The sequence below is a fragment of the Alexandromys fortis genome, unplaced genomic scaffold, assembly GCF_014885135.2.
Source record: "Alexandromys fortis isolate MF-2015 unplaced genomic scaffold, M_Fortis_MF-2015_v1.1 scaffold_70, whole genome shotgun sequence".
NCBI lineage: Eukaryota > Metazoa > Chordata > Mammalia > Rodentia > Cricetidae > Alexandromys > Alexandromys fortis.
The window spans coordinates 8,526,992-8,551,555 of record NW_026067955.1 but is presented as its reverse complement, the minus strand read 5'-3'; the positions used below and the strand labels follow the sequence as shown (position 1 = coordinate 8,551,555).

At 49.5% G+C, this 24,564-nt stretch overlaps 1 protein-coding gene across 5 annotated transcripts; it reads left to right on the top strand.

Moving 5' to 3' along the window:
* The first annotated feature begins 682 nt into the window (after window positions 1–682).
* Window positions 683–23,674, top strand: Ankdd1a (ankyrin repeat and death domain containing 1A). Of its 5 annotated transcripts, XM_050152023.1 has the most exons (13): window positions 683–3,336; window positions 5,425–5,523; window positions 8,822–8,926; window positions 9,604–9,702; window positions 10,855–10,953; window positions 11,579–11,677; window positions 11,892–11,990; window positions 13,657–13,755; window positions 14,675–14,773; window positions 15,920–16,015; window positions 16,532–16,736; window positions 18,239–18,370; window positions 20,399–23,672. In XM_050152023.1, the coding sequence occupies exons 1-13, from the start codon at window positions 3,211–3,213 to the stop codon at window positions 20,458–20,460; spliced, it is 1,419 nt and encodes a 472-aa protein (XP_050007980.1). In that variant the 5' UTR covers window positions 683–3,210; the 3' UTR covers window positions 20,461–23,672. The 5 variants fall into 5 exon arrangements, with proteins under 5 accessions (XP_050007980.1, XP_050007982.1, XP_050007979.1 ...); XM_050152025.1 differs by lacking the exon at window positions 18,239–18,370 and having other exon boundaries at window positions 20,399–23,674; XM_050152022.1 differs by lacking the exons at window positions 18,239–18,370; window positions 20,399–23,672 and having other exon boundaries at window positions 13,660–13,755; window positions 16,532–17,459.
* Window positions 23,675–24,564: the final 890 nt, after the last annotated feature.

Here is a 24,564-nt window from a genome sequence, read left to right as displayed (position 1 = left end):
CTTGAGCTTCCTTTTATATTTATTTATTTGTGTGTGTGTGTGTGTGTGTGTGTGTGTGTGTGTGTGTGTGTGTGTGTGGTGTGCCTGTGGTTGTCAGAGGACAACTTCATAGAGTCAGTTCTTTCCTCTCGTTATGTGGGTCTTGGGGATTGTCAGGCTTGGTGGCAAATGGCCTTATCGACTGAGCCGTTTCACTACCCTCCTCCCTTTTAGACTTTCTTTTTGTTTTATTTTTTTATATTTATTATTTATCTATTTATTTATTATGTATACAATATTCTGTCTGTGTGTATGCCTTCAGGCCAGAAGAGGGAACCAGACCTCATTGCAGGTGGTTGTGAGCCACCATGTGGTTGCTGGGAATTGAACTCAGGACCTTTGGAAGGGCAGGCAATGCTCTTAACCTCTGAGCCATCTCTCCAGCCCCCTCTTTTTGTTTTCTTGTGTGTGCGTGTGTGTGCCTGTGTGTGCATGGGTGGGTTCCTGCAGAGGTGGCAAGAGAGCGTTGATCCCCTTAAGCTAGAGTGACAGACAGGCAGTTGTAAGTGGCCCAACATAGGTACTGGGAATTGAACTCAGATCCTCTGAAGGAGCAGTAAGTGCTCTTTACCTGTTGACCCATCTTTTAACCTACATATCTATTTATTTATTTATTTATTTGTGTGTGTGTGTGTGTGTGTGCGTGTGCCATGGTGCTCAAGTGGATGCCAAAGGGCAGCTTGCAGGAGAAAATTCCCTCCCTCTATCATGGAGGTCCTGGGATCAGGCTTAGCAGCAAGAACCTTTCCCCTCTGACCCATCTTGCCAGTCCTGTTTTTTTTTTTTCTTTTAAATTGGGTTCTAGGGATCTGAACTCTTGCCAGATCACTCACTTTACCTAAGCCTTCTCCCCGTGCCCTGAGGGTGCTTTGAGGAAGGAGAGAGAAGCCTTCATCTGGGCAAAGTGGAATGGGCCCTAGACGTGGAGATGAAAAGGTTTAGAATTTAGGGCGAGGAGAGAGGAGACAGAAAAATAAGGGATAGGAAGGTCTAAAAGTGGGACATCCCACCTCTGGCCCACTAACTCCTCACTGTCTTCTACACTGAGTAGATTTTAGCGAGGTGGTCACTGGCTCCACTGGGAATGAATTCCACCCTTCCCCAAGTGCATCCCCAAGTGCGTGTTCCCTTCCTCTCACCGGGAATCCCTCTTGCTCCCCAGTGCTTCCCCTGGAGAGACAGCTCCATGAGGCCTCACGCTGGAATCAGGTGGGGAGGATGAAGGAACTGTTTGAGAAGAGGGTTAACATCAGGGCTAGGAACCACGTAAGTACAAGTACAGAACGGTGCTGCCTCCAATGGGACAAGTCACTGCGTCTGAGAAGGTGTGTTTGTGTGCACTGACCTGGCAGAGGGGGAGGCCCATGTTCTGTCTTCATCGCTGGAGCTGGCCTAAGGGTCAGGATCCCAATCCAGGCTTTGGCAAGTCCAGAGCTCAGACTTTGAGCCTGTGGGGCCCATCTGGAAGGCCTATCTAAGAAACAAAGGTGGGGAGGTACATATGGGCAGGATTCTGGGGACCACGGAGGACCAGACTCCAGACACTGGGGAATGAATGTGAGCAGTTGAGTTCAGCTCTCTTAACAAGCCATCCCTGCTTGTGTAAAAAGCTGCAGGAGGCACAGGCCCACGCTGAGAGTCCAATAATCAGACAGGGAAGCAGGGTCCCCTGCTGGGGATGGGCATAGAGGAAGAAGCGTGTCTTCTAAGTGGATACTGAAGACAGGCCCGGATACCATGCAGGGTGACCCCTCTCTGACTCAGAACTTCTGGCTCGGAGGAACTTCTTGGATGCTATACTAAGGCTTGATTACCAGGCATTGGATGCAGGACCCTCGATTGCAGCAGAAGGTCCCCCGTCTAGAGGACAGTTTTCAGCACCAGCTCGGGCGGTGCGGGAATAGTAACAAGAATTATAAGTGTGTCTGGTGTGTTCTGGTCTTCATAGCACTCAGCAACCACTTCTTGGTGGCTGACATTTAGCCCTGGAGAGCTGAGGAGAGTAGAAAGTACTGGCCCTGTGTATAGTTCAAGGCTATAGTGGGGCAGAGGCAGGTCACTTCAGGTCACACAGCACGTGCTTGCTAACTGAAGCTTTGGTCTCAGTTCCTGAACAAGTAAGTACCTGCAGGGAAGCATGGCCTAGTAGTATGATAGTGCTTTGTCTGTTTGCCCATCCATCCGTTTGTCCGTCTGTCCGTCCATCCATCCATCCATCCATCCATCCATCCATCCATCCATCCATCCACAAATTATGTTTACATGCATACTCACTGATGTCTTCATTCATTCATTAAGTGTATTCCTTCATGAACACTGGTTTATTCATTCATTCACTAAGAATTTATTAAGAACATATCCTATGCTAGTTGCTGGAAAACAGAGCAGAACCCATGACAGCTGTGGTCCCAGCAAAGCCCACAAGCTAACTGTCTCATTCCCACAGTACAGGGAGGGGACCAAGGGGCTTTCTTCCACCTGGAGGTGTCCCGGAAAAGCTTCCACGGGGTGAGCTGGAGTGAGGCAAAGAGCAGTGTTCCAGGTAGAGGGGATGGTGTGGCAGAAGCCCCGAGAGGAGAGAGCTGGCGTCCAGATATTACACTGAAAAGTAGTGTTCCCTTGGCTGCCTCTCATGAACTGAGACAGCAGAGAGGTGGGCTATCCAGAGGAGGCTGGTGGCCCAGTCTGCTCAGATGGACAGAGAGCCAGAAACCAGGATAAACTCCCAGGGTGGTGGAGAGCGAACCAGACGGTCAGGCCCTTTCGGCTCATTGTGAGGGTAGAACCAGACACTCGGTCTCCCTTGGGGACACTGAGAGCTGTCTTAGGTCACATGTGGCTTCCCAGTAGGAAGAAAGATTTGGAGCTGGGAACCATCTGGCCTCTCTGAGAAGCAATGGGGGCAGTGCCAGGCCACACAAGGGCTTGTAGGCTCAGGTTCAGGCGTTTGCCCCAAGAGCAGCGGGGAGCCATGAAGAGTTTCAGGCAGGGACAGATGGGTCCAGTCAGTGTATCTTATATTTGTTTTGACTGTACCATACCAGAGAAAAGGGACCCCAAGAAGGGCTGGATTCCCCACCAGCTGGTCACCAGAGCCACCAAAAGCCCTTCCTCCCTGCAGGCCAGCTGTCTCTGTAGGGAGGATGCTGGGGGCCAGCCAGGCAGGGTGGAATGACAAGTTCCCTCTCCTCCTGGCAGGTGGGGAGAGTGGCCCTGCACTGGGCTGCAGGTGCTGGGCATGAGCAGGCTGTGCGGCTGCTCCTGGAGCATGGGGCCGCTGTGGACGACGTGGACTCGGTAAGGAGTTCTGTGTGACACGCACCTGTCTTCCTGTCTCGGGAGCAAGGACATCCCTCATTCTGTCTGGCCTCTGAACAAGTTGTCATTGGTGAGATTGCCACTGACATGCAGATGCTTAGGTACAGCCTGGGCCCAAGTCGGTCTTAGGAGTTGGTGAGACTTTGTCCCATTCCTTTTCCCTGGCGCGGGAAGAAAGTGCTCTCTATTATCAATGGCCTTTCAGTTCTGGGAACGTTTTCAGTCCTTCACCATACTACGTGATGAGGGAGACTTTACCAGTCATAGAGCAAACAGTCACGTGGATCAATGAGGGCCCATTTAGCAAAGGGGCCAAGAAGAGGGTCTCCTGTGATAGGCTGTGGGACTCTGCCCTGGTCAGCACCTAAGAAACTGTCCTGGGGCAGATTGGGCAGATCAGTAAATGGCGCTCTGCTTGAAGGGGAGGGAGCCCTAAGACAGGATCTGCAGAATTGCTGCCACAGGTTTAGAAGGACTGAATCTGGCAGCGCCATTTGGTACGGATATACTTAACAATGGATACTTAGGGCTGGAGATGTGGCTCGGCTGTGGAGTGGCTGTCTAGCACACACGAGGTCCTGGGTTTTATCCTCAGCATGGGGGTGGGGATGAAGGAATAAAGAAAGAAAGAGGAAACCATAGAGAGAGGCTCTTGGGGAATCCAAGCTGGCCCCAAACTCAAGAATGACCATGAACTTCTGTTTGCTGCCTCCATTCCCTGAGCACTCTATAGGGCTGGGACTCCAGGTGTCCAGTTTATGAGGTGCCGAGGATTACAGCCCGGACCTCATACGTGCGAGGCAAGCTCTTTACCAGCTGAGTTACATGCCCAGTGCCCAAGCTAACTTTAAACTAACTCACTAACTAAACACCACCGGGTGTTGTGTCGCACGCCTTTAATCCCAACATTTATGAGGCGGAAGCAGACGACCTCTGTGCGTTTGAAGCCAGCCTGGTCTACATAGTGAGTTCCAGACCAGTCAGGGCTAAACAGTGAAACCCTATTCAAACAAACAAACAAACAAACAAAGGCAGGTGAGATGACTTAGTGGGCTGTGCAGCCTGGTAACCTAAATCAATCATTCTTTGGAATGCCACAAGAAGGTGGAAGGAAAGAGCTAAGTATAAGGTTCTCTTTCAGCCTACACACGCTCTCCACTGCACGCATGTACAATAAATGCAAGCTGGACGTGGTGACAAACAGCTATGTTAGCAGCATTTGGGCGGTGGAGGCAGGAGGATCAGGAGTCCAAAGTCATCTTTAGCTACATAGCTTGAGGCCAGCCTGGGCTACGTGTGAACCTGTCTCAAAGCAACAGCAACAACAACGACAGCCAAGCAAACCTGAGATCTCTTCCCTCCAACTGGTTTCTTTTAAATGGTCCTTCTATGGAAGTAGCAATGAGAGTAGATGGCAGCTATTTTAATTTTAGGTTTCATCTAGCAAAATAAAGTTTCCAACAGTTTATCAGCCTGGATCTCTGTGAGTTCAAGGCCAGCCTGGTCTAAGGAAAGAGTTCCAGGACAGCCAGAGATAAACAGAGAACCCTGTGCAGCAAAACAAAACAAACTAGCAAACCTAGAATTGCAGAGATGGCTGGGTGGTTTAGAGCGCTTGTTACTCTTGCAGAGGACCCACATTTGATTCTCAGAATCCACATGGTGGCTCACAACCATCCATACTCCAGTTTCAGGGAAACTGTCATGTTCTTCCGGCCTCCTCTGGCACCAGCACACATGTGACGGATGCACTTACATATACATAGCAAAACCCCGCACCAGCACACATGTAATGGATGCACTTACACGTACATAGCAAAACCCCGCACCAGCACACATGTGATGCACTTACACATACATAGCAAAACCCCTTTAAATATCTATAAATATAAAACAAAATAAATACGTCTTTTAAAAAGCCAGCAAAAGTTTCTGACTTTTAAGTGCCTAGAGCTTGGGGCTCTTCGGACTGAGGGGCACCTATAAGATGAATGGCTTGGCCATGTGGACACAGCCACTCCTCTGTCTCCTCCCTTTCTCCTCCCTTCCCTCTGTCCTCTCCCCTAGTTTGGGATGAATGCACTTCTCCTGTCTGCCTGGTTCGGCCACTTGCAGATCGTGCGGATTCTCGTCAACGCTGGGGCCAAGGTCCACTGTGAGAGCAAGGTAAGGTCTCAGCTGGCAGCCCCGCACCCCCCCCAGCTTTTCCCCTAGCCCCCTCTCTGCCTCCCCTCGTCTCCCACCTGCTTCTGCCACTGGCAGTGTGCCTGCCCCCTGGAACCTTGCAGCCCCGCTGAGCTGAGCCCTTGGAAGCCCCTCCTAGGCTAGATAGAGAAAGGGCGGGAATATTTTCATCAGACAATTGTCTCTCATTTGGTTGTTCCAGCCCTCCCTGCTCTCGGGTGGAAATTCTCCAGCTGTCTGGCCAACTGATTTCCGTATTTACAGACAGGGTTGCCCAACACCCTACAGGGCAGTTGGGAAGATGCGCTGAGGCTGGAGGTCTTCCTTAGGAACCCCCAGAATCTAAGATGACAAAAGGAATTTTGCAAAAATAAGATAATAGATGTTGAAATGAGAAGATTTTTTTTTCTGAGTTATCCACATGGGCCCCTGTGATCATAGGAGTTCACACAGGAAAAGAGAGAGGCAGAGGGAGGCTGGAGTTCGGGTCCCAGCACCCACATGGCAGTTTGCAACCATCTGGAACTCCAGTAACCATAACCTAACCTTCGCTCCAAGCCTCTAGAAAAAAAGTGCCCTTGTCCACCCATTTTAGGCATTCTTTAATTTTAAAAATTATTTTTACTGTGTGTGCGCATGTGCACGCGTATGCATGCGTGCGTGCGTGCATGTGTGTGTGTATGCACGTGCTTGCATGTGTGTGTGTGTGTGTGTGTGTGTGTGTGTACAACTTGCAGAAGCTGTTTCTGTTCTTCCACTGTGTAGTACCTGGGGATCAAACTCAGACTGTCAGGCTGCAAGTGGCTCTGCCCACCGAGTCGTCTATCCAAGCCCCAGTTTAGATTTCTCAACTTAAATGGTTTCCACTTAGATCGCCCCTGTTTTATGATCTTTGCAGCAAAACACTCTAAAATTTAGTGACCAGTGTAACTGGACTTTAGTTAAAATAACTAGGACTTACTCTTTTTCTTTATTACCTCCTCCCCGCCCCCTTTCATCTTTTGGTTGTGTAGACAGGGTCTTACTCTGCAAACCAGGCTCACCTGGAGCCCACTGTGTAGCCCAGTGTGACCTCGATGCAATTCTCCTGCCTCAGTCTCTGAAGTGGATTATAGGCATCAATGTGCCTGGGATCATTTTCTTTTTTTAGTTTGAGGAAGGGTCTTACTACATACAAGAACAAGTCCTCCATGTTCTTGAACTTGTTATCCTCCTGCCTCAGCCTCCTCAGTGCCTTGCTGATATTGTTCATAGCTCCGTGGCTGGCTAGGCCATCCCTCTTGCTTTGCCCAGGTTAACCCATGAGGTAGGCTTGAGTCGACTGGACTGTAACCCTACAGAGTTGCACGGAGAGTTGGGACATCTAGGATAATGTCCTTAGTTTCTCCAGTGGCTCACAGAAGCCAGCCTAGACATTCTATGTGGCTTCCTTGGGACAACAAAATAGTAAGGACAGGCCTGGGGATGTAGCTTAGTTGGTAGAATTCACGAGACCCTGGGTTTGGTCCCCAGCACTACATAAATTAAGTATAGTAGTCACTCTGGTGGTGAAGGGCAAGAAGGTCAAAGTTATTCTTGACTGCACAGCAAATGTGAGGCTACCCTAGGCTGTTTATTGAGAGGGGTGTCTTGCTGTATTGCCCAGGCTAGCCCTTAACTCCTGGTCTCAGGTGGTCCTCCCCACCAGCCTCTTGAGTAGCGAGAAGGACTATAGTCATGTGTCATACCTGGCATTTTTCTAAAGTACTTTAGTTGGTGAATTTCTCACTGATGAGCTTTTTGGGGTTTTTACATATTTTGGATACACTCAGCGTGAATTTTGAGCGTTGTTTATCACCCTCTAATTACTTCGGCACACTTATCATTATCTAGAGTTTACTTACAGCAAAAGCCACAGACCTCAAAGTCAGACTCACTGAGCTCACAGCTATCAAGATGTAGACCAGTGTTCTGCCGATTCTTAGGCTGCATCAATGGTTGGTGAGCACTGGAAAACAGTGTTCCAGGGGGCCCCCCGAGAGATGGCTCCATGGTTACGAGCGCTCTCTGACCCAAGCTCATAACTAACTATAACTTCAGATCCAGGGGGATCTCAGCCTTTTCTGGCCTTTGAGGGAAGGAAGGGCGGGGCAGAACACACACACACATTTCTTAAAAAAAAAAAACTTTACTTTATGTGTATAAATGTTTTGCCTGTGTGAATGTATGTGTACAACATGTGCCTTTTGAATCCCCTGGAACTGGAGTTAGGCATGGCTGTGAACTACCATGTGGGTACTGGTACTGGGAACTGGGTCCTCTGCAAGAGCAATAAGTGCTCCTAACTGCTAAGCCATCTCTCCCGCCTGGCTCATCTCTAAAAATATTTTTAAAAAAGAAAAACAGTGCCCAGGGACTCCAACCTTAATGTGGCAGGGGCAGAAGTTCTGGGTCATTTAAATATCCCTTGAGGGACCTCTCTCTTCCTACCTCCCCTTCCCTTTCAAAGACCTCTTGACTCCAGATCCAGGGGTGCACATCTGGCCTTTTTCACCCTGGGAGGTCAGGTCTTAGTGACTGTACACTGAACGCTCAGTTGCTGGCTTCATTTTTTATCCATTTTTACAAATGTGAGTGTGTGTGTGAAAGAGAGAGACAGAGACAGAGAGAGAGAGATTATTCGTACCACATGCATTTAGATACCCTAAGAGGCCCTGGAACTGGAGTGATAAGCCTTTGTGAGCCATTTGATGTGAGTGCTGGGACTTGAACCCAGGTCCTCTGGAAGAGCAGCCTGCCAAGCCATCTCTCCAGCCCTGTTCCTTACACACTGCTCTGTGGGATGTTCTTGGGGCTGCAAGTGCTTTGTCAGCTTACAGTTTGGAATCAAACTGTTTGGTGGCGCACACCTGTAATCCCAACATTCAGGAGGCAGAGGCAGAGGCAGGAGGATTTCTATGTGTTCAAGGTCAGCCTGTCTACATAGCAAGTTCCAGGCCAGCTAGAGACACTTAAATACTTTTCCTATGCTCTGACTTGGCAAAGACTGAGGCAATCTGTGTGTAATTGCAAACTCAGAGAGGTGAAAGCAATGGGTCCCAAACCAGAGTTGATGAGCGTGGAGCCAGGCTTTTAGCTTCTAGCATCCTGATTGGTGGCTGCCTCCCTGGGTCATGCATAGGCTCTCTTCACCATTGACAGCATTGTTACCATGGCAACTATATGCCGGGAAACAGGCAGTGTATAAGAGGGGCCCTTCTCAGACTCCAGCCTCCCCTCCTCCCCACTGGCTTGTTTCCAGGATGGTCTGACCTTACTGCACTGTGCGGCTCAGAAAGGACACATGCCTGTGCTGGCCTTTGTCATGGAAGACCTGGAGGATGTGGCCTTGGACCATGCAGACAAGGTATCACCCATGCAAACCTATTCAACTCTCCCATTGGCTGGTACTTCACTGGGTGTATGTACCCTGTCAGTTGGGACACTCTTTGGATGTGTCTTATTGGCTCAGGCTCTACTAGGGACACTGCACACCTGGATCCATTCTTAGATCAGCTAGGAAAACTATTCTACCCTGAGCATTCCCGGAGGAGACATGGCAGGTATACAGACGGGCAGGATGAAATCAGAACGTGGCTGGCTCTCCCCTCCATCAAGGACTAGACAGGTTAGAGAAAAGAGCCTGTCTCTGTTTCCCAGAGAAGGGAGGGGGCGGTTAGGGAGGGAGAGTAATTGGAAAGGCGTGGAAAGCATCCTGGAACTTCAAGGGCAGGAAAGAGTTCTGAGTGTGTGATTTCTGGCAGACCAGAATCATGAGAGGGGAAGTCCAAAGGGCAGGGGATCCCCATGGAGCTCTGTCTCAAACCTGAGGATTCTCTCTTCATATGACTGGCAGCAGGGAGCCACTGAGGAACTGTGGCCGGAGTTGGGTCTCCTCCCAACAAAGGGGCTGCTGTTCAGAACCTGGGGCCCAGTGACAGGGAGGATGGGGCGCAAGAGGCGAGGAAAGCCCAGGCCCGCGGGCAGGGGCGGTGTGTGCACGGGCAGCCTGCGGAGGCTCACTGGCTCTTGCCTTCTGGTCAGCTGGGAAGAACAGCATTTCACAGAGCTGCGGAGCATGGACAGCTGGATGCTTTGGACTTCCTCGTGGGCTCTGGCTGTGACCACAGTGTCAAAGACAAGGTACCGTGTGGCTGAGAGGCACACTGAACCCCTAACCAGCTGCACTCCCTGTGCTTCTTGGTCCTGGCACCTTCTAGGCCTACCTGTTTTTTTTTTTCCAGATTTCTTTTTTTTTTTTTTTTTTTTAAAGATTTATTTATTATGTATACAACATTCCTTCCATGTATGCTTGCTTGTCAGAGGAGGGCACCAGATCTCATTACAGATGGTTGTGAGCCACCATGTGGTTGCTGGGAATTGAACTCAGGACCTTTGGAAGAGCAGTCAGTGCTCTTAACCTCTGAGCCATCTCTCCAGCCCCCCAGATTTCTTTTATGTGCATGAATGTTTTTCCTGAGGTCAGAAGAGGGTGTCAGATGGTTGTGAGCCACCATGTAGGTGCTGGGAATTGAACCCAGGTCCTCTGGAAGAGCAAGTGCTCTTAACCACTGAGCCATCTCTCCAGCGTCATAGAGCCTACTTCTGACCCAAGTTCTGCTTGGGGGAAAGGCTCCCGAAGGCCAGAATGTGTCGTGTGTCTGATGTTCTTCCAGTGGGCACAAGGGCCGGCTGGTGAGGTGTGAGATGTCCAAGATGAAATTTCTTCTCTTTTTCTCTCTTTCTCTCCACCCCACCCCTTTCTTTCTTTCTTTTTTTAATTGATTTTTATTGAGCTCTACATTTTTCTTTGCTCCCCTCCCTGCTTCTCTCCTCCACCCCCTTCTTTCTTTAACACAGTCTCATATAGTCCAGGCTGGCTGCAAGCTCAGTATGTATCAGAAAATTATCTGGGACCATCATCCTCTTGCCCCCAGCTCCCAAGCACTGACTTTCTAGTGGTACTGCCATGCCTGATTTTTATAGTCCTGGGGACTGAACAAGCTCTGTGCATGCTGGGTAATCACTCTACAAACGGATGTACATTCCCAGCCCTTATTTTGTTTTTAAAATAATGCAACTGCCTTGAATCATAAGGAGCAAGAGTATGTGCGGGACTTATGCCTGGTTGTGGCTTTTGGTGGTGACAGGCATGACCTCGTCAGACTGTGTGTAACCCTGGACATGTTGCTCTGGGCCTTAACCTCTGTATCTGTGAAATGAGGGGGGCAGCTCCAGTGGGGGTTCTGTGACATACTGAATCTGGGGACTCTGTCATCTGTCTTCTTCCTGCAGGAGGGGAACACGGCTCTGCACCTGGCTGCCAGCCGGGGCCACACAGCTGTGCTACAGAGACTTGTGGACATTGGACTAGACCTGGAGGAGCAGAACACAGTGAGTCATCAGCTGGGGATGCAGACAGAGGAGGTGCTTGCTGGCTCTGTCTTTGGGGAACCCCCAGCCTGGGGGCCGTGTCCTTTGTCTTGGCAGAGACCTGGGGCAGGGCATGTTCTCACACTGACACCCACCAGGAGGAAGTGAGCTGCTGTCCCAGGGACCTGGCTGAGCAGGGAGCCAGATAGGATTGTCAAAACATGAGCAGGCAGTGGTGGTGCACGCCATTAATCCCAGTACTTGGGAGGCAGAGGCAGGTGAATCTCTATGAGTTCAAGGCCAGCCTGGTCTACAGAGTGAGTTCTAGGACAGCTAGGGCTGCACAGAGAAACCTTGTCTCAAAAAACATATGCACACACCAAATAAACCAACAAGCTATGAGAAGTCGCCACTGCCCGGATGGTCGGGGCGGCTTTCTGACATAGGAGGGACTAGACTAGTGAGGGCGAAGTGGGTCAGAGGGCAAGGAGAACATGGGTAGAGGCGATGATGAGGTCAGCAGGTCATGCGCATTCCTCACTTGTAGGTGGCTGAGAGCTCAAGGGGACAGAGATAGGTGTGTGCCCTTAACTCCAGGTCTGGCTTCTGCTTCCCCAGACTCCATTCCCTTCCCTGTGTGTTTCAGGAGGGTCTGACCGCTTTGCATGCAGCTGCTGAAGGGATCCACACGGACTGTGTGAGGCTACTCCTCAGTGCCGGGAGCAACGTCAATGCCCTCACCCAGGTAGCCAGCCCTCCGAGATTGGTGAATAGAGGCTTTAAAGCGGTCACCCTGGGTTCTGGTCTTGGCCTCTCCACAGTTTAGCTGTGTAGTAAAGGCCACAGGCCTGGGCCAGTCACCAACGACTCCGGCCATGAGACTCGAGTGGAATATGAATCTCGGTGCCTGTCACATGAGAGATCCTTGGAATAGCGCCCTGATGCCTGTTTCTCTCCAGAAAAAGCTGAGCTGCCTCCACTATGCAGCCCTTGGTGGCTCTGAGGATCTGTCCTGGGCACTCATCAAGGCAGGCGGGTGCACAAACGTGGCTGACAGGGTAAGTGTTGGGCCTGGGTTGAAGGGATCCCCACTGAGTCTCCCGTGATTATATTAAACACAGAAGGGAGAACTAGGCTCTTCCTGTCCCTTGTGGTTGGGGCAGGGGATAATAATAGTGGCATTTCATTTCTGACGCTTTGTCAGAGACAGTGTTGAAACCGAGCTTGGCCATCCTCCCAGCTGAACTGCCTGCACCTGGCAATCTTTAAAGTTTGCCAGTCCAGCCACTGACCACTTAATTATATTCTCTGTCTTTCTGGTGTTTGTGTGTGTGTGTATGTGTGCGTGTGTGTGCGTGTATGTGCGTGTGAGTGTGTGTGTACGTGTGTGTGCATGCATGTGTGTGAGTGTGTATATGTGCATGAGTGTGTGCTTGTGTGCGCGCGTGTATAGAGGCCAGAGGTCAACATTAGAGGTCTTCCTCAATCACTCCCCATATTATTTTTTGAGTCAGCAAAAATATTTCTGACTGTGCTCCTTAGCCCTGTGGTCACAGGTGTGTCCTGCCACCTGTGACTTTTTATGTGGGTGCTGGGATCTGAAGTCAGGTCCTCAGGCTTGCATGGTGAATACCAGCTGAGCCATCTCTCCAGCCCAGGTGTTCACCCTTTCCCTATTAGAAACCTTCAGGGGCTGTGTAATCCTGTGGTCAGGATAGATATTGTTATCAGAAACCCCAGATCCTACCTATCTTGAGTCTTCTCAGTTTTGCTAAATAAATTGGTTTGCTCTGGGGGCAGAGGTTGGGGAGAGACAGAGACAGGAAATGGAGAGAGACAGAGAGAGGCACACAGAGAGAAAGAAATAAAAAGTGTGTGTGTGTGTGTGTGAGAGAGAGAGAGAGAGAGAGAGAGAGAGAGAGAGAGAGAGAGAGAGAGAGAGAGAGAAAGAGAGAAAGAGTGGGTGTGTGTGTGTGTGAGAGAGAGAGAGAGAGAGAGAGAGAGAGAGAGAGAGAGAGAGAGAGAGAGAGACAGAAACAGAAAAAGAGAAATAACAAACCTGTGTGTTGCTGCATGGTGGTGGCGCACACCTTTAATCCCAGCTCTCAGGAAGCAGAGTCAGGTGGATCTCTGTGAGTTCAAAGCTATTAGTCTGGTCTACAGAGTGCATTTCAGGACAGTCAAGGCTGCACAAAGAAACCCTGTCTTGAAAAGACATAAATAAATAAATAAATAAATAAATAAATAAATAAATAAATAAATAAATAAATAAATAAATAAAGGAACCTGTGTGTGCATGGGTGGGTGTGGGTGGGTGAGAGAGAGAGAGAGAGAGAGAGAGAGAACCTGGCCCTGAGGCCTTGGTACTATCTACCACTTGCAAACGGTTTTGACCTTACTAAGCCTGCTTTCATATATATATGAAATCATGATATAAAGAAGGAGATATGTATTTCAAAAATATACATTTCTCTTTTAAATCTTTTAAATGTGCCGTGTACATATACCCAAGGCTGGCACAGCAGGGCCTCTAGCCCAGCATGAAGGAAGACTACTACCCTCCTGTGGATCAGTTTTAGGCCTCCAGTTTCAGGCATTGTGGCTGTGCCTGCCTCACGTCACCTATATTGTTTGAGAGACTACAATGGCCACGTTAATCCCACCCCACCTCCAATCTGCAGTCCTGGGAGAGACTTACTGATTAATCTCCATGTCTCTCCATAGCAGGGCACTGTTCCTCTACACCTTGCTGTGAGGCACAACTTCCCTGGCCTGGTCCAGCTCCTCATAGATGCCCACAGTGATCTGGATGCCACAGACATTGTAAGTGACTGCGGAAACCTCTCAGACCCAGGGGTCTCTCAGCATGGCCTAGCTTTTAAGCTTCCCAACGTTGTTGGTTTTTAAAATTTGTGTGTGTATGTGTGTGTGTACATGTGAGTATCTGTGTGACTATATGCTACCTGTGTGTGTATGCTATGTGTGTGCAGGGGCTCTGGGAGGCCATGGGGGGCATCAGATCTCCTGGAGCTGGGGGTACAGGCAACTGTGTGCTATGCATTGTGGGTGCTGGGAACTCAAGTAGGATCTTCTGCAAAAACGGTGCCTGCTCTTCCTATCTATCTATCTATCTATCTATCTATCTATCTATCTATCTATCTATCTATCTATCTGTCATGTATACAGTGTTCTGCCTGCATGCATGTCTGTAGGCCAGAAGAGCGCACCAGCTCTCATTATGGATGGTTATGAGCCACCATGTGTTTGCCGGGAATTGAACTCAGGACCTCTGGAAGAGCAGCAAATGCTCTTAAGCACCACACCATCTCTCCAGTCCCTGTTTGTTTTATTGTATTTTTTTTCCTAGACAGGGTCTCTGTGTAGTAGTCCTGGCTATTCTGTTTTCTATTTATTTATTTATTTATTTATTTATTATGTATACAATATTCTGTCTGTGTGTATGTCTGCCGACCAGAAGAGGGCACCAGACGTCACTACAGATGGTTGTGAGCCACCATGTGGTTGCTGGGAATTGAACTCAAGACCTTTGGAAGAGCAGGCAATGCTCTTAACCACTGAGCCATCTCTCCAGCCCCCGTCCTGGCTATTCTGGAACCACTATATAGACCAGGTTGGGATTGCACTCACAGAGCTCCTGAGTACTGGGATTAAAGCATGCACCACCATGCATGACTCCCATATGCTTTCTGCATGCTTCACCTCCCCCCTGTCTTCTCTCCAGAGGCAGCAGACTCCCCTCCACCTCGCTGCCGAGCATGCCTGGCAGGATGTGGCTGAGATGCTCCTCGTGGCTGGAGTTGACTTAAGCCTGCGAGATAAGGTACCTCTGCTCTAGGCAGCCCCTCTGTCAGGCTTCCACTGCTCCCTCGGGGTCAAAGACACTGCTACCAATTCCTTGTCCCTGCTCTCATAGGCTCAGGACCTCCTGTGTAACTCAAAAATCTGTCTCCACAACACTGTTGTTCCTCTGAGGCCTCAACTGTGGCCCTACGGTCTGCTGGGGCTGTGGTTGATTTCTGTGTCACCCCTCGCCCACCAGACTGTTAGTTCTGTAAGTCACATGGGTGGGTGTCAGAGGTAGCAGGATCAGCCAGTATCACACTGCCTAACACCTCCCTGGTCATGCAACAGAATTCAGGGTGACTCAGGGTGGCCCCTTCCTTAGATGGCTGGAGGCCACGGGGTGGGGTGAGGCTGAAGTCAGCCTTGGGCGGAACTCACGGCTTTGAGCTGAACCCAGGAAACTGGCTACATCTAAAGAGCAGCTTCCCACATCTCTGCAGACCCCTGCAGGTGATTGGCCGTGTGGGAGGCCTGGAGCAACGGGTCTGGTGCCTGGGGATTGGTAGGCAGGTATGGCAGGATGGCCCAAGTCAACTCCAGGCTCTGATTTCTTCATCTGAGAAACGAGAGTGGGGACATCATGTCGTTGTGGGGTTGAAGAGGGAATGAAGGCTGCTTGGCTTCATAGACCCTAGGCCAGTGGCTCTCAACCTGTGGGTCGCGACCCCTTTGGGTCAGATATTTATGTTATGATCCATGACAATAGCAAAATTAAACTTATGAAGTAACAATGTATGGTTGGGTGTCACCACAACACAAGGAACTGAATTAAAGGGTCACAGCAATAGGAAGGCTGAGAACCACTGCTCTAGGTTTGTATATGCCTATGCTTGTGTGAGTGTATATATCCACAGAGGCCAGAAGAGTGTGTGTGCAGATTATTGGTAATCGGAAGAGGTGGAGTTGCAGGTAGTTGTGAACCACCCAGTGTGGGTGCCAGGATCCAAACTAGTCCTCATGGTAGAATGGCAAGGGCTCTCAACCTCTGAGCCATTTCTCCAGACCAGCTCTGGGCACAGTTGGTCCTAATGAAGCTGGAAATCGTTGCTGGAATAATAGTAAGTCTAGAGGTTGCCCTGCACTGCCCTGCAGGAGCTCCAGCTTCTCTGCCTCTTCTTTGCAGCAAGGAAAAACGGCCCTGGCAGTGGCCGCCCGCAGCAACCACGTTGGTCTGGTGGACATGATCATAAAAGCTGATCGCTTCTACAGATGGGAGAAGGTAACACCTCCATTCATCTCCTGTTGGAAAGCCTTGACTGTGTGTGGAGCCTCAACCAATTCTGGGGCCCTGTCTCTAAGTGGGTGCTCATCTCTGCCTTGGGTACTGCTCAGATAGAGGACCTGGAGATGGGCAAGCAGCCAGACATGTTGAAAGGAGGCAGCCTCAGTTCTGTGCTGGTGAGATCTTGGCCAAGGAGTGAATTGGTTTGGATACATAAATTTCATGGGTGACAGAGAAGTGGGGTGAGAACTGGGGGGGTCTCTGGTCGGAGGCTTTGTGGAAGAGGTGCCATGGTAGTGCTCTTTTGACTATGGCATCGGGTTAAAAGTCAAGGAGGTGAGTTCCAGAGGGAGGAACAGTGTGGGATCCAGTGGTCAAGGCAAGACACACACAGGGTGGCAGACATGAAGCCTGAGGCCCATGCTGATTCGGGTTCTCGGGCTCTATCACCTGTGTTAAGATCATGAGGCAGGCCCCAGACGGCTCCTGCACTTTTGGGATCTGCCCCCACAGGACCACCTTTCATGCAGGGACACCAGCGACCCCGCTAGGAAGAACCTGACCTTTAAACAAGACCACCGGCAGGACACACAGCAGCTCCGCTCTGTGCTTTGGCGACTGGCCTCTCGGGGTCTGAGGCCCAACGAGTGGAGGAAACTGGCATATTCCTGGGAGTTCACGGAGGCTCACGTCTGCGCCATTGAGCAGCAGTGGATCGGTACCGCCTTACCCTGCCCTCTACCAGGGCAGCCAGGGGTGGGGGCATGTGAGACGAGCTCTGAGAGTTCAGAAGCTCGTGCAGCCCACAGCCCACGCTACTTCCAAAGCACTCCCGGCTTCTTGCACAGGCTGTGCGTCCCTATTCTACTCCCCCCCATGACCTTAAATTTTGCAGAATCAGCTGGAACCCATACCCCTGGGTTCCATACCCATGGCTTATGCACTCAGCTAACGCTGTTCCCTGTTGGGAAAAAGAGAGGCCACTGTTGACAGTCTTATTTAAAATCAGTTGAGACATCTAGACCCTGGTACAAAGGCATGAAAAAGAAATAGACAAAAAGAATATCACGTCAGGGCAACGACTCAGTGGGTGAGAGCATTCGGTGTGCAAATGTGAGGACCCGAGTTCAGATCCACAGCACTCACATAAAAGCTGGGCATGGCTCCGTGCATCTTTAACCTCAGTGCTGGGGGTAGCAGATGTGTAGATAAAGAAGGATCATTAGGGCTTGTTAGCCAGCCAACCTAGCACAGCACAACACAGCACAGCACACTTCAGCTTCAGTGAGACCTGATTCACGCGAGTAGGAGGAAGAGTGACAGAGAAGGACACGCGATGCTCAACTTTGGCCTCCACATGCAAGGGCACAGGTGCTCACACCATATGTACACACACTCACTCATATGCATCACACACCCATGCAGCATAAACACTCACACACACACAGATACAGAGATAGAGACAGAAAGAGACAGAGAGAGAAACGTAACTACTGGAAAAGGAAAGAGTAAATTCTTCATTTCAAATGCTGTGATTCCTATACATGAGGAAGCCCAGAAGATACAAACATATGCATTGTCAATGGATGGTCAAAAGTAGGTAGAATTTTTAGAGCTTTCTAGAGAGCATCTAAGGCTGAAAACCATAAACCAGTGCCGGGGCACAAAGACGGCCAGCTGCCTCTTACTAGGCTGCTTTTTATGTTAGATCTAATCTGTATGTTAGACCCAACATGTGCCCGAGGTGTAGACTGTTAGAAAGGAAGCATATAATTGGGTAACCCAGTACCTTGAAGACATAAGCATTTTTTTAAAAATTTTTCTTGAAAGGGTTTCTCTGTATAACATTCCTAGCTGTCCTGGAACTCACTTTGTAGACCAGGCTGGCCTCACAGAGATCTGCCTGCCTCTGCCTCCCAAGTGCAGGGATTAAAAGCATGTGCCACCCCTGCCTGGCTAACATGAGCCATTTTTTAGAGTAGGCAGGTAGATGCCTCAGAGAGAACCTGAGGCTGTGGAAGTTCTTTGACCTGAGACACCAATCACCTGCCCACCCCGATCTGAGAAGCTGTGTGTACTGTGACCCTGACCTCTCCACCTCAGGCTGCCTAGAGCAGAGAAAGGCCTCTCTCCCGCTGGGTGCATTTAGGATGCAGTAGAGGGCAGCATATACATGCTCTGGGAAGGTGCCATGCTGGCCTCTACTCTCATCATCTGCAGGAACCAGGAGCTACCAGGAGCATGGTCACCGGATGCTCCTCATCTGGCTACATGGTGTGGCCATAGCTGGGAAGAACCCCAGCAAAGAACTGTTTGAGGGCCTTGTGGCCATCGGCAGGAGAGGCCTGGCTGGTAAGTGAGCCCTGGCCAGAATGCTTGGGCCCTTGAAGGACCGCTCAGGTCAGACCTCTGTGGGACTAGTCTGGGGCAAACTAAGGCCTCCTTACCCGTCATGTCTTTGAGTAATATCGCCAGTGAACCCCGTGCCCTTAACAACCACCGAAGTCACCAATGATACTATAATCTTTACCTCCCCAACTGTCTCTGCCTTCTAGTTCGGAATAAGGCCATAAACAGCCTTAGGAATTCTTTTTCATTAGGGGAGAAGAGCCACAGACTGGCTTAAACTGAGTTGAGCCTTCTGAGGCCAGCATAAGGTACTTAACCATACCACTCCCCAAAACTTAATTTGAGATTCCCATAGTGACTTGGGACTTTCAAACAAGCAGGACCAGAAGCTGTGGAACTAATCCCTCATTAAAGCCAAGCTGGCTGATGAAAAAGCCTTAAGTAATGGAGTGTCCCTCAACATGGGCAGCATAGGGCAGCCGCCGTATGGGCTAGTAGGCAGTTACTGGCAGCCACGAAGGTTGCCTTAGCTGTGAAGCAAGAGGAAAAATAGCTCTTGCATGGTGGCTGTCCCACACCTCCTCTAGGCCACGTGAGGAGTGCAGGCATTTCAGGGTGGAGGGATTAGGGAATAGTTATTTCTGCTTTCCAAGAACTTTTTTTTTTTTTGAGACTTTGTCTCATGTAGCACAAGCTAGCCTCAAACTCAATCTTTAGCTCAGAATGACTTTTGTGACCATCCTGCCTCTGCCTCTCAAGGGCTGGCATTAGAGGTGAGTTACAGACAGCACATCCCATTTCATATGTCACTGGGGGAAGATCTCAGGGTTTGGTGTATGCCAGGCAGGTATTTCACCAGCTGAGCTCTATCCTCAACCTCATTTTCCAAAATACTCTTTAAACAACCACCACAACCAAAACATCTAGGTTTTAATTCCAGCACTCAGGAGGCAGAGGCAGGAGGCACACTGCTGGTTCCAGGCTAGTCTGCTCTGCATAGCAAGCTTTAGGTCAGCTAAGGCTTTGTAGAGAGACCCTGTCTCCAAGTAATCCACGTTAGTGCTTGGGAAAACATTCAAGCTTGTAAGATTGTTTTATTATTGCCCTCAGGTACTTACATAAATGGTAAAATAAGATGTTACCTTTTTTATTGTTGTTTTGTTTTGTTTTTTTGAGACAGAGTTTCTCAGTGTAGCAGTCCTGGCTGTCCTATATCTAACTTTGTAGACCAGGCTGGCCTTGAACTCACAGAGATCCACCTGCCTCTGCTTCCTGAGTGCTGGGATTAAAAGGTGTGCACCACCACCACCCAACTCAAGTTTTTTGGGTTTTTTTTTTTTTTTTTTTTTTTTTTTTTTTTGTTTTTTTCGAGACAGGGTTTCTCAGTAGCTTTTTGGTTCCTGTCCTGGAACTAGCTCTTGTAGACCAGGCTGGCCTCGAACTCACAGAGATCCGCCTGCCTCTGCCTCCCGAGTGCTGAGATTAAAGGTGTGTGCCCCCACCACCTGGCCCAACTCAAGTTTTTTATTGTTATTTTTGTTGTTGTTGTTTTGGGGTTCTTTGCTTTTTTGAGCCAGAGTCTCATTATGTAGTCTTGTCTGGCCTGGAATTTGTTCTGTTGACCAAGCTGGCCTTAAACTCACAGAGATCCCCCCCCCCCCCCGGCCTCTCCCTCACAGTGCTGGGATTAAAGGCTTGTACACCACATCTGCCCCCCCCAATATTCTTTTTAAAATGTTTATATATTTATTTCATCTGTGTCTGAGTGTTTTGCTTGCATGTGTATCAGAAGATGTTGGATCACTGGGAAGGGGCAGTTATGAGCCACTATGCCAGGGTTGAGAACAGAACTCCGGTCCTCTGGAAGAGCAACAAGTGCTCTTAAGCACTGAGCCCTCCCCAGTGTTCTGAAGAACAGCAATTGTGTCTTCCCTAGCTCAAAGCCCCACAGGGAATTAGGACACAAACCAACCCTGGGGGGGGGGCGCAGAGCTGATGCATCTCAAGCAACAGGAGTCTTGTTTTCCACAGAAAGCACCAGGAAGATGGCAAACGGAGAGCCCAGGGCCCCCAGGAGGTGCACAGCCATGTGAGCTGTGGGAATGGTGCGGGACCACGGTATGGAAGAGGATCCATCTCATGGTTTTTTGTTTTGAGACAGAGACTCTCTCAATATTCCTGGGGAGTCCTGGATCGACCTTTACTTTGAACAGCCTGTGTGTTTTGAGACAGGGCCTCTCATTGTCCTACTTAAACAGGCTGGCCAGTGAGCCCTGTGATCCTCCTGGATGTCCAAGCATGTGCCCCTGCCCTGGTTTTTATGTGGGTTCTGAGGGTTGAACTCAGGTCCTCACATTGCATGGCAAGTGTACAGACAGCCTTATCCCCAGGCCTCTCACTGTCTCTTCGTTAGCCTAGAACATCACAAAGCGTCCTCTGGAGGTGCAAGGGTGTCTTTACACTAGGGCTCCAAGGTCCAGGGAGGAGAAGCAGCTTGTCCAGGTCATACCACAAATCAAATGGCATCCATCCAGCTTTCCTCCAACCCAGCCTGCAGGAAGGGCTGCATTCATCACCTCCAAACCAGACTGTCCTTAAGCCGTTCAGGACAACACATTAATCTCTAGTGCCAAACAGACAGAAGCGGCCATGCTGATCCCACGGCTGTATTATAAAGTCCGTTTGTATGTGTTGACAGTCCGGGAGGCATGTACTCTCCTTTCCTTCCCTCCAAGTGAATAATTGGATATATAATTTTAAAATTTTTTAAAAATCTTTTTTATCTCTTAATCATTTCAGACTTAGCAAAAGTTGCAAAACAGTGCTGAGAATGTTCAAGTTTTCTGCATGAAGCTCCTGTAAATGTTAAGTCTTACACAACTACAGTGTGGTTTTGTGAAATCAGGAAGTTAGAGGCTGGAGAGATGGCTCAGTGGCTGAGAACCCTTGCTCTTGCACAGAACCCTGCTTGCTCTGTTCCCAGCACCCACGTGGCAGCTCATAGCTGTCTCTAACTCTGACTCCAGGTGATCTGGCGCCCTCTGCTGGCCTCCAGCATTACTGCCTGTATGTGGTGTGTGCGTGCGTGCCTCTGTGTGTGTGTGTGTGTGTGTGTGTGTGCATGTTTGACTCTGTGTGACGTGTGTTCAGGCAAACACTCATATACAAGAAATCTTTCTGAAAAAATTAGGAAACTAACAGTGCTTACAAACTATTCTTTAATCTCAGACCACGTTCAAGTTTTGTCAATATTTTGCCCCCTCCTGGATTACTATCTGGCCCTGGGTCACAGAGCACATTTAGACATTTTAGTTATCACTCTGTTGTGCTTCTCTGGTGCTCTGGAAATCGAAGGCAGGGTCTCACATTTGCTAGTCCACTGAGTCAACCCTTCAGTATTGTTTTTGTTTTAGGTAAAGTCTCTCTGGAAGCCCAAGCTGGCCTCAGGCTTGAGATCCTCCCACCTCAGCCTCCCCAATACTGGGATTGCAAGATGCACACCACCAAGCCTGCCCCCTGCCGCATCTACCTACTTACTGTGTGTGTGTCAATAGGAGGGAGGGCAGAGGGCAGCCTGCCAGTCAATCCTCTCCCTCCACCTTGTGGGTCCTGGGCTTGAACTTGGGCCATGAGACTTGATGGCCAACACTTTCACCCACAGAGCCATCTTGCTAGACTCCCCTTCCCTCTCTTAAAAGCTTTTCTTTTCAGATTTAAATTTTTATTTTATGTGTACGTTTTGCCCGCTTGTACGTACGAAACACCACATCTGCGCCTGGTGCCCGAGGAGGCCAGAAGAGGCATCGGATTCCCCGAAACTGGAGTGACAGAGGTCACAAGCCACAGTGTGGGTCCTGGGAACTGAACCCCGATTCTCTACAAGAGCAACAAAGCACCCTTCACTGTTGTGCCGTCTCTCAGCCTCTCACTTCGTCTTTAATAGTCGCGCGAGAGGTAGAACATGCTGCATTGACAGGGATGCTGGGAGCTGCCCATCCAGGACGGCCCCGCTGGCCACGGTGGCCACTGAGACTGTGCAGTGGGCGAGGCTGAGGAACTGAATTTTCTTCTCTTTTTTCCTCAATTTTTCAAGAGGGTTTCTCTGTGCAGCCCTAACTGTCCTGGAACTCACTCTGTAGACCAGGCTGGTCTCGAACTCACAGAGATCCACCTGCCTCTGCCTCCAGAGTGCAGGGACTAAAGGCTTGCATGCATCACTGCCACCAGGTCTATTTTATCCAGTTTTAACTACTGAAATAATAATAGTGAACGATGGTCTTGTTTTTCTTTGTGGCAGTACCACGGAGGAGATTGCCCCTGGTTTTGCCTTGTCACTTGCCATTTCCACTTCTCCAGTTAGGGGCTGTGACTGAGATGGGGCTGGGGGTGGGAGGTCCTGGTCTCAGGTTGTCTGGAGCCCAGGCCAGACTAAAGGCCAATATCCGAAAGCTGCAATGTCGCAGGTGGAGCAGGTTGGTCATTGTCACCTCCTGCAGCTGTTCTGAGCCTTTCCTGCCACCTCCCCGCAAGGTTGCTTTAGCCACCAACCCACTAACCTTCCATTTCTAGCCTGTTCTTCCTGTAACGTTAGTGGTTTAGTTGTAGACAGGGTCTCACCGTGAAAACCAGGCTGTCCTGGAACTCTCTGCAGAGACCAGGCTGGCCTCAAACTCACAGAGATCGTTTTCCTTCTGCCTCCCAAGTACTGAGGCTCGGGACACACACCCCCATTTCTTTTTTTCTGGACAAACAACTGACTGTCTCCCGGAGATTTCTAAAATAAAACCTGGTTTGTCTGCATATGGAGCAGGACAACAGCAGCGGAAAGGGGCAGCACAAGTCTTGTTATGGAAAGAACTCCAAGATCAATTAAATGGAAAAAAATCAATGTGTAACTGTGCTCTTGTTTGAGAAATGAAAGTGAATTTTTAATTGCACATGTTTGTATAAATAAAAGCCAGATGAAGGCTCAGAAACTAATAGAAGTGGTGTCCTTGGAGTGAGAGCCCATGGGACTAGGGAAACGGTGGAAGAAAGAGGTGTTAGGGTTTCTAACTGTCCCTCGCTGTCCTAGAACTCTCTGTAGACCAGGCTGCCTTGAACTCAGAGATCCACCTGCCTCTGCTTCCCAAGCGCTGGGATTAAAGGTGTGCGCCACCACTGCCCGGCTGGGAGAAAGAACTCTTAATGAAATGATGCGCTGTTTTAACTCTTCAAATGTGCAGGTGCGTAAAAGAATGTGGTGTCTGGAAAAGGTTAACCGGTGGACAGCATAGAGACCAGCAGTCACTGGGGCTCCGTGGGAGGATGGAGAGGAGGGTTAGTAGTTGGCATTTAGGGCACTGTTGGGACAATGAAGCTGTCCTTTCTGGTAATAGTGGATACATGCCATTGAACAGTGCTCAAAACCCATACGGTACCGTGAGCCCTGATGTAAGCTCTGGACTATTTTAGGAGAACTTTTCTCATGTACTTCTTTTCTTTTTATTTGTTTTTATATTTTATTTATTTATTATGTATACAATATTCTGTCTGGGTGTATGCCTGCAGGCCAGAAGAGGGCACCAGACCTCATCACAGATGGTTGTGAGCCACCATGTGGTTGCTGGGAATTGAACTCAAGACCTTTGGAAGAGCAGGCAATGCTCTTAACCTCTGAGCCATCTCTCCAGCCCTAAGCTCTGGACTTTAGTTAATAATGTTTAGTATGAGCTGGTGGTATGGCTCAGCTGGTAGAATTCCTGAAGTCCTGGGTTCAGTCCCTGGCTCGGCATAATCCAGGTGTGGTGGCGTGCTCAGAAACGTAGTGAGTTTAAAGCCAGATGGAGCCACATGAGACCCTGTCTAAAAATAAAGGAAGGCTGGGCAGTGGTACTGCACACCTTCAATCCCAGCACTTAGGAGGCAGAGGCAGGCGGATTTATGAGTTAGAGCCAGCCTGGTCTATAGAGTGAGTTCTAGGACAGCCAGGGCTACACAGAGAAGTCTTAAAAAGATCAATTAATCAATAATTAAAATGAAGGAAAGGAAGAAACAAAGAAAGGCAGGCAGGAAGGAGCGTCAGTGTTGGTCCGTCAATTGTAACGTCCTCCACAGATGCAGAATAATGACAGGACAGACTGTGTGGTAGAGAAAGACAGAAGGGAGTTCAGCTTTCTCCGTCACTCTAAAAGTCAAATCTCAGCAGTTGAGAATGC

Excerpts from the sequence above, each read along its gene's own strand:
- Ankdd1a (XM_050152021.1), top strand. The coding sequence starts at position 3,211 with ATGACAAGTTCCCTCTCCTCCTGGCAGGTGGGGAGAGTGGCCCTGCAC. Across the intron at positions 8,927-9,603 it reads CCTTGGACCATGCAGACAAG|CTGGGAAGAACAGCATTTCA; the intron begins GTATCACCCATG and ends CCTTCTGGTCAG. Across the intron at positions 16,016-16,531 it reads GCTTCTACAGATGGGAGAAG|GACCACCTTTCATGCAGGGA; the intron begins GTAACACCTCCA and ends CTGCCCCCACAG.